This window comes from Sinocyclocheilus grahami, unplaced genomic scaffold, assembly GCF_001515645.1.
Source record: "Sinocyclocheilus grahami isolate Dianchi unplaced genomic scaffold, SAMN03320097.WGS_v1.1 scaffold585.1, whole genome shotgun sequence".
Lineage (NCBI taxonomy): Eukaryota > Metazoa > Chordata > Actinopteri > Cypriniformes > Cyprinidae > Sinocyclocheilus > Sinocyclocheilus grahami.
The window spans coordinates 355071-365019 of NW_015505764.1; the positions used below are offsets into that span (position 1 = coordinate 355071).

Consider the following 9949-nt stretch of genomic DNA (forward strand, 5'->3'; position numbering starts at 1 on the left):
CACTGTAAAAAATGACCGTGAATTTAACGGTAAAAGACTGTAAAAATGCTACAGTAAAAACCTGTTAAATGGTTAACGGTAAATTCCCCTACTATAAACGGTGAAAAACTGTATTGGGCATTAATTTTATGGTAGTATACCGTTTTTGGAAGTGAAAAAGACCATATAATTTACAGTGAATAACCGTAAATTGACATTCCCAGAATTCCCTGCGTTGCATTTCAAATTTGATGTTTCTTCTTAGTTTTTTCTTATCAGTTTTGTATATTAGGGTTGTGTGTTACACCTAATGTTGTTAAATGAATGTTTATTGCATTATTTCAGTTTCATGTGTGTTTAGTGTTTGTGTGAATGACACTGTGCACCTTCTATATATGTTATTATCTAAAAGTTGCTTGTGATGGGCTTTGGTTCATCATGTGACTTTCTCATCACCACCTGCATTTGGTGGTTATCAGTGTATTACAAAGGTGCAAAACAGATTTCAGTACTTCAATAGATTGGTTTATTAACATTATATCAGTTAATGAAAATACAGTATTTAACTGTAAATTTAAGTTAAAACCTAAACCGTTGCTACCATATTTTTTACGGTAAAATTCCGGCAACCACATCTGCCGATTTTTTCTGTGAATTTTACGGATTTTTTTTTACAGTGGGCAAGATTTTTCATATTTTTGAAAGAAGTCACATGATTTATTTGAATAATAATACAGTGCAAATATTATAGTGAACTATTATTACAATTTGAAAAGTGTTTTCTCTTTGTATATATTTTAAATGTAATTGATTTGAAATATAAATTTTTTGTAACATTATAAATGTCTTTTTTAACCAATTTAATGTGTCCTTGCTAGTAAGTGTCAGTTTATTATTTTAATAATTAAAATGAATAAAAAAAAACGTACTTTTTGAATTGTAGTGTACTTGTCTATACATAAAGCTTTTATGGATATGTTAGGCAGTAAATCTAAAAACCCCTCCCACCTTAACAGTTTATCGCAGGTATCTGTGCATCTCGTATCTTTGACATTGACCTGCTCTACTATTCAATCAGGGCTGTAAGACAGAGATGTCTTTGTCCTTGTCCTCTGGCAACCAAACGTCCTGCCTTCAGGTTTATTCATCCTACGTGTGGAGTCACACTTATCTTGTTGCTGTTGACATGGTAACATTTCTTCATGCATTAAAGTGATGTTTAGCGAGTGGTCCTGTTTTCTCCTCTGTCTGGCACATTTAGAAGGCGGACAGCAAGATATTAATTTTCCTAAAGTTCAATAAGCCGGGAGCAAGAATGTGTCCTTTTTGTTTTTTACTGAAACCTTTTCATTTGGAAACTGATGTGATTTGATGTTGAAGGAAAGCCAATAGTACATACATACTAATTACATTTTAAATTTTTTGAGAAGGACATGCTGTTTTGTTCTTAGACTTGTTGACTATATATACTACAGTACTAAACATTGTGTGTAATACTGTATCCTGCAATGTGCTCAACTTGACCTTCTTTTTCCAGTGTGATCAAAGAATAAATATCAACCACTGTTTTTAACATATTTTGATTGGACTTCGACACAAAATTGAATAAAAAAATGCAAACTAAATCATTTAAATAATTTAAACTTAAATAATACCAGGTCACCACTTGCTGAATTAAATATGAAACATGATGATTTTTTATAATGAATATTCACAATTTGAATGAAACACTAGAAATGTGTGCTTAATGATTAGACAACAAAAACAAAGATGAAAATAAATGTGTGACCATTTAGATGATGTGAAATAATCATAAATATAATAATAGTATGCATAAATGTAATGGCATAAACAACAACAATAATTATTATTTTTGTTAATAATAATAATAACAATAATAATATAATTATTATTTTTATTATTTATTTTTTGTTTTTATTATTATGCCAAAAGGTAGAAATAAATCAAATATTAAATATTTGTTCTGTAAAAATGACTCATGGAATCTTCACTGATGTCAGTCTGAGAAAAGCAATGTCGGTCAGTCTTTAGTTTTTCTTGACCGTTTTCTTGACCCCCTGCACATCCCAAAGACAAACTGCAGTAAATCACTCAGTGCCCACTGAATCTTCATGGCCTTTTAGTTAATGAGGATGTCAGAAATAAAACCCATTAGTGTCTCATGGTACACAGTGCTTATTAGTTTTGTGTGGCAGCGTCTGGTTTGAGGTCAGTTTATCCTTAATGTAACATCACTGACCGCTTTAAAAACTGGGCAGCAGTCTGGGACAGTGGGTGTCCCGTCTGAAGGTGAACAGACATGTGTGTCATAATGTGTCTCAGTGATTAATGAACTCTCAGATGAGTCATGTCTAGACTTTTTTTCTGCACAAACCTGCGCTCATTCCTGACCTGTATCTCTCCTCTCTTATCCTTCAGGATGGTGGATGACCTTCATCGATTGGTCAAGGCTGCAGATATAGCCACACCCTTCATCCTGGTTAGCTCTGAGCTGGGCACGCTCAACGGCAGGTTCTACAGCCACATCCATGACACGTAAGTCATGCTGACACAGTCTGTCAGTCATATATGAACATGTCAGGAAGTTTGTTTCCACCACAGAATGCACGTTACGTTTGTGCACTAAAAGATTTGTTTAATGCTTTTGAAAGGAGTCTTTTATTCTCAACAAGGCTGCATTTATTTGATCAAAATATAGTAAAAACAAAAATGTTATAAAATAATATTGCAGTTTAAATGCAATTTAAATATATTTGAAAATGTAATTTATTCCTGTGTTCCCAAGCTAAATTTTCAGCATCATTACATTAGTCTTCAGTGTCACATGATCCTTCAGAAATCATTCTAATATGATGATTTTCTGCTCAAGAAATATTTCTTATTATTATCAATGCTGAACTCATTTGTGCTGCTTAATTGTTTGGAAACTTTGATACATTTAGACGTTTGGGGTAAGTAAGATAAAAAAAGAAGAAATTAAATTGATCAGTAAAAAATGTATAATCTTGCAAAAGACTTCTATTTCAAATAAATGCTGTTCTTTTGAACTTTCTATTCATCAAAGAATCAAGAAAACTGTATCAGGGTTTCCACAAAAATAATAAGCAGTAGAAACATTGGTAACAACACATTTTCAACACTTATAATAAGGACCATTATTAATAACTGAGCACCAATAATAATTGATATTAATTGAGCACCAATCACCACAATAGAAGGATTTCTGAAGAATCATGTGACACTAAAAAAACTTTTTTCTACAACAGAAATAAATTACTTTTTAAAATATAATAAAATAGAAAACAGTTTATAATATTTCAAAATATTGCAGTTTGATCAAATAAATGCAGCCTTGATGAGCAAAAGAGACCTCATTTATAAACATAAAAAAGTCATAATTATTCCAAGTGTTTGACCAGCAGTGTACAATACATTGATGAATAGTGTTATATATGCCTAACAGGGTTTTTCTTCCAGACATTTATACCTGCCATGACCAAAAGATCCATCAGTGCAGCTTGGTACGACCTCTCGGTCTCGGAGGGTTTGGGGCACACTCCCCCAAACCCTCCATCTGACAGATTTAACCTTTCATCTGCTCTGATGTGCAGCTTTAAGACCCATAAATTCAGCTGCGTTAGGCCTGTAGCGCCCAAGGACTGAAAATATTGTCCCCGCTGCGGCTCTGAGCCCATTCATCTCACTCGATAGATGCTGTTTATTTCTCCCTGGTTACAGGAGGAGCTCGCTTGGTGTATGTGGCGTCTCATCTGAGCTCTAGAAACATCCTCTGTGTGGTCTTTTCACTCTCTCTCTCTCTGTCTCTTCAGGCAAGTGTCTGACCTGGTGTTGATCGATCCGATCCCAGAGGATGTTTTTGAAGAGGAGAAGTGGCAGCAGTTCTGGTGAGTCATCAGCCGAGAGAGAGAGAGAGTGTGTGAGGCACAAACACGATTCCTCAAATCCCAGATCTATCCTAATACTGAGAGCCAGAGGAAGAAATGGTGAAGTGTGTCATTTTTTAAAGGTGTCAAAATACGTTCTTTTACTTTAAGTAAGCCATTCAGAGGTTGATTTCTCTGAAAAGCATACAAACTGTAGCTGTAACAAAATATTACTCTGTTTGTTTGATCATCCTGACTTGTCAGACACAATGAAAACTATTTTTTTTTTGACAATTATTAAGTTTGGTTATGCTAGTTAAACAATATTACACGCTTCACTTTTAACTTGTTTTTACAGGAAAATTAATTGAATTAATATAACATTAATATTTCATATACATTGAAATACTATGGAATTCTTTGAAATGAATTATTTCGGAACTTCATGGTGGTATGTAAATATATATAAATAAAAAATAAATATATGTAAATGTAAATATTTATAAATATATTTATATATAATTATATTTAAATATATTTACATATTCATATTAATATATACATATTTATATAAATTATAAGTGTTATATATTATATATATTATATTACAATTTATTAAATTATAAATTTAAATTATACAATGAAATAGTAACATTATTTATATTTGATATTGGATTTTTAATTATAAAATCATTTGTTCATATATATTAAAAATACATTTGATATTTTTTTCAATATAAAAATATTTAATTTTCAAAATTCAAATGAATAATATTTGAGAATTTCTTAGTATTTGGTTTGTCCTGAGCTGACATCAATTCCATACATTTGTGCAAAATCTGATAATCCATGTTATTTCAGTATGATTGGAATATTTTTATTTTTAAAAATAATTTTTATAGTAAATATGAATTTTAGCATAAAATCCTTAACTTTTGCAGCTATTCTAGTGCCTGCAACACATTTATTTATTTAATAATAAATTGTCCCAATCATTGTCAGCTGTCCAAATCACTGTAAGAGCAAATATTTACTCATTCGTCAGAGCTAAAAGGAGCCAGTCTGACAACACTTGTTAGCACTCAAAAACTGAGTTGCTCACAGACACTAATATACAGCCAACATAAAAACTCATGTAATATTTAAACAGCCATGTAAAGCTCCAGTTACATGGGTATTTACAGCTAGGTGCAGTTTATGTCCATAGTTAAGCATGCTGAAGCTATTCAGTTTCAGTGGTTGAAAATCATATTGGGAAAATTGCTGGCCTTGCCTGTAACATTTGTGTAGCTTTTCTTTCATTTCTTCTGCAGTGAGAAATCCCTCTGGAATTACATTGGTCTGGCTCCAGTAATGACAATTATCAGTAATTAGAGCTTTTAGTGCTGGAGCAAGTACTGTCAGTCATCAGTAATGAAGGAAGGCCACATTAGCCTTGCTGTGTTTCCAGCCGTTAGTGTTCACTCACAGTGAGACGTGACCGCCCCCTACTGGCCACTTTCAGAAAGACCTCACGACCTCTGCGAACTTCTCTACTGTACACTGCTGTACACAAACATTTGAGATCAGTAATATTTGTAATGTTTTTTTTTTTAAAGAAGTCTCTTCTGCTCATCATGACAGCATTTATTTGATCAGAAATACAGAACAAAACAGTAATATTGTGAAATATCATTGCAATTTAAAATAATGGTTTTCTATTTTAATACACTTTAAAATATACTTTATTCCTGTGATGCAAAGCTCAATTTTCACCATCCAGTCTTCAGTGTCACATGATCCTTCAGAAATCATTCTAATATGCTGATTTATTATCAATATTGGAAATAGTTGTGCTGCTTAATATTTTTTTGGAACCTGTGATACTTTTTTCAGGATTCTTTGATGAATAAAAAGCAAAAAAAATACAAATTTGAGAAGAATTTATTCAAAATAGAAATCTTTTGTAACAATATACACTATTCAGTTAGTTTTTTTTTTAAAGAAATGAATGCTTTTATTCAGCAAAGATGTGTTCAATTGATAAAAATTGATAGTAAAGACTTATATTGTTACAAAAGATTTCTATTTAAATAAATGCTGTTCTTTTTAATTTTATCAAATAATCCTGAAAAAAGTATTACAGTTTCCAAAAAAATATTAAGCAGCACAACTGTTTATAACATTGATAATAGATGGTAATAACATTGTACAATATTACTGTTTTTTTCTGTATTTTTGGTCAAATAAATGCAGCCTTGATGAGCAGAAGAGACTTCTTTAAAACACATTAAAAATCTTACTGATCCCAAACTTTTGAACAGCAGTGTATATTTAGTGGCTTTATACACAGTTGGCATTAAGTCTCAACTATAGCTGTTATCCAGTTGCTTTGTGCAATTTTCTGAAATAGCTTAAAAGTAAGCATTATTTCAACCAAACGGCCATTTTTGCCAAGGAGATTCGAAATGTTTAATGCAGGAACTAATATAAAAATCTATTTTAATATCATTCTAATGCTTTTAATGTTTATTGCTTTTAATTTTTTTATAATTTTTTTAAACTAATTTTGCATATACCATTTTTGAATATTTTAATACAAGAAAAGTCATGAGGACTTTTGTGAGCATTTTTGAGTGATAAAGCCATGAAGTAGCCAGGTCAAGTCGATTTATTGAAATTGACAGTTTGAACTTCCCAGAAATGAATTGAGCGTCTCAACTCTAGCCTAAATACTTACTTTACATTAAAAACAGTTCCATTCTCATACTTGAGTCATGTGAGTCACGAGATAAGGAAGAATCAAATTTGTTGTTTACTGTAGTCAAAGTCATAAATTCATGCGACCTGGGACAACTTTATTTTTTTTAATAATGACTCCAGACACTTCTAATGCATTGAGTTATTATAAAAATCACAAAATAAGTACAATAAATCCTGCTAAAAAAAATTGTTTTCTGGTCTTTATGCTGGTTTAAGGTGGTCTCTGGCAGACTGAAAAGTTCTCCAAATCGTTCTAAAACCAGCTAACAGACCAGCAGACAAGGTTAGGCTGGTTTAAAAAAAAATTCAAAATTCAGTTTGTTATAAATATTGCCTTTGCATAATCCTTTAACCATATCTGTTTGATCAACCAATGTTGGATTGTTTTTGCAAATTTATTTGGTTATGGCAGTGGCACAGAATTACACATTTCATCTTTAACATTTATAGGCATTCATTGTGTTTTGTTCAGTTGAATTGTACTGCTTTTGCTATGTAAAAATGGCCATTTCAGACAAATCAAAATTTAATACATGAACAAGATATACTGAACAAGTTTGTATTAGGCTGGCAGTCATATCCATTTGAATCATGGTAAATAGTCAGCTGAATAATTTGTTTGTCATAACCTTCTGCAGTCCGTCTGGGCAGCTCTAGTGGTCGTACAGGACATAATTTACCATGCAAATTCAGATGGACTCTTATCAAACACAGAATGTGTGTGTGTGTCAAAGAGAGAGAAACATTCAGACAGACTCATGTGTTAGTTCTTTCAAAAGAAACAGACTCCATTCAGCCTGCACTAATCCAGATGGGAAGTCAAAGAGCAGAAAGTCTACGGCACCAAAGTCATTTCATCACTTTTTATTCATTTAGATAGTTTTCTGTCATGCTTAAGGAGGGGGGAAGGAGAGAGAGAGAGAACGGAAGGGAAAATGACCAACATTGGTGAGGCGTTTTGCTTGACACGAATTCCTCACTCCATCTGCCTGCTGTTATCGGTTTAATTCATCCTCCTATCAGGACTGTCTTTACCCTCGTTAAAGTTCCCTTTGACACGCATGCCTTCCTGCGCATAATCCAGACCTGCCGGGCAGAATTAGCACTGGAGGAATTGATAGAATGACGAAATGGAGAGAATAGGACAGGTGGAAATAAAATGCCAGAGCGAACGGACTGATTTGACTCCGAGTCAAATTGTCAGGCCCGATACGGGCTATGTTTTGGGGGAAATGCTGACAGATGAAAAGGTGTCAGAGAAGAACGGTTCGATGAAAAAGTGGTAAAATGACACGGAAAAGAATATTTTAAAAGATGAGCACAAACTCTCAGTCTTAAACTTTCAATGCTAAACTTTTGATGGAAGGTCGAACATTTGGATGTGTATTTTTTTCTAGAGTATTTCAGAATATTCCTACGCAGCCAATCAGTGGTTTTGGACCATTTTTCGTGGTTATCGGTCAAAAGTCGTGCATAACTATTAGCCAACTATTTGAACAAATGCTTGAATGTAAGCATTGAAAGCACACAACTCATAATGCAGTGTTTCCTAAAGAAACATTTAGGAGTCAAATTAATTTTAGTTGTAATTTAATATGACCAAACAGTAAGAAAACAGAGTGATATAAGTCGGTTGTAACCGATAAATGACTTGTGGTTCAGTCTGGATGTCAGTAATGGTTCTGAATGATTCACTGAGTGAGTTTGATTCAAACTGCTAACTCAAGAGCAAGTAGGTTGCATTTTTGTGTAATATTGTTTTGAATACAGGCAAGCTACATGGCTTTTAAAAATGGTGTTAAAAACGAACATTTTATATCCATTTTTAAAGCAGCTGAAAAACCTTAAATGCCTTAAAACTGAATTATTTGCAATATATACTGATTAAACCACAAGTTTAATTTATGTATAATTTGACTTTATGCATGGTATGTATTTTTTGTGTTTTTGTTTTATGAAATTTTGTTTTGTAATTTAATATGCTGCTTGGATTTGTGTGTGTGTGTGTGTGTGTGTTTAACCATGATAATTCCTGTTTGTTATTTGAAGTGTTTTAATAAAAGTAAAAAATTCAAGGCTCACTGGGGGGAAAAAAAACGGTTCATAAGTAATTTTTTGCGGAAACATAACTCGCGCTGTGCTCTTTTCTCATTGTTCAAATGAGATGATATCTGATGAAACCACATGTGCATAAAACCTTCCCTATAACTTGCATTTTTAAAATCACACATTTAATTTTTTATAGTATTATTTTGTCATTTGTCTGTCAAATCACTTGGGTTTTGAGGAGAGCATTCTCTTATCTTTCTAAGCGATCAGACTAACTAGATTTACGCCTGCTGGATGATTAAAAAACATACAAAAAAAAATCATAGACAGATTTTGAATTGGAGCAGTCAGCAAGCCCATAATACCCTAGCAACTCCATAGCAACCATCCAGCCACAACCTCCAGAGTATCAGCAGAAGGGTTTTATCATGTGTGAAGTGTTCTAAACGTGTCTAAATATTCTTCACAAGAGTGTTGATCAGTGTTTCTGTGTCATTGATTCATTCTTCATAAATGAGCTGTCATTGTGAAGCATTAGACAGCGCAGTGAGGAGTCATTTAGTCCTTCATGCGTGGGTAATGACCGCTCAATTAATGCAGTTCATCACAGCAGACACTGAACTGCAATCTGATTTTTCATGTTATGACCCCTTTGAAATCTTATGCTTGTATATTTTTACAGGTACTCTCACCTCGTCCCGTCCCTGCAGATGATGCAGTTCTCTGCAGCTGCAGGTTTGAGTCGTCTGCTCATTATTCTGGGTGTGTTGAAGCCAGTCATTCAGGGAGGCGACGTCTCAGAGGAACTCCTGCAGCGACAGGTCAGCCCACAAACTCCATCTGAGCCTGCTCATAGTTCATGGATTAAACCGGCATCCGTTCAGTCATCAACCCTGATAATGAACTGCTATTGTGGTCATTAAATTTCCTGCTTAGCAGATTTTCTCTTTCATTTTTCACTGTTTGATGGCTAATCGTGTCTTGTAAGCAGATCAGTGTGTACATATACAACTCAAGGTTATGGTGTCACTGCTTCTAGTTTTTTTTTAAACTGTAATTTCCAACAAGGGGTACACATACTAAAAAAGTATTGAACAAGTTTCAAGTTTGTTTGTTAAACCTATAAAACGAGATTAATTAAAACTTGATAAAATGGTCAAACTAAAAAAAAAAATATATATATATATACATACTAGCTGTCCATAGATTAATTATGGTGGCAACACTTCAGTAAAGGGACCAAGTCTCACTTGCTTATATGCATGCATATTACT

At 33.2% G+C, this 9949-nt stretch overlaps 1 protein-coding gene across 1 annotated transcript in view; it reads left to right on the forward strand.

Annotated features, from left to right (window-relative positions):
- The window catches only part of LOC107556959 (uncharacterized), a 17951-nt gene extending 8213 nt beyond the window's left edge, over positions 1-9738 (forward strand). Inside the window, exons 6-8 of the mRNA XM_016240227.1 lie at positions 2419-2535; positions 3831-3905; positions 9358-9738. Coding sequence (XP_016095713.1) covers positions 2419-2535; positions 3831-3905; positions 9358-9598 — 433 coding nt within the window. The 3' untranslated portion in view covers positions 9599-9738. The remainder of the gene's footprint in view (positions 1-2418; positions 2536-3830; positions 3906-9357) is intronic.
- The last annotated feature ends 211 nt before the right edge of the window (positions 9739-9949 follow it).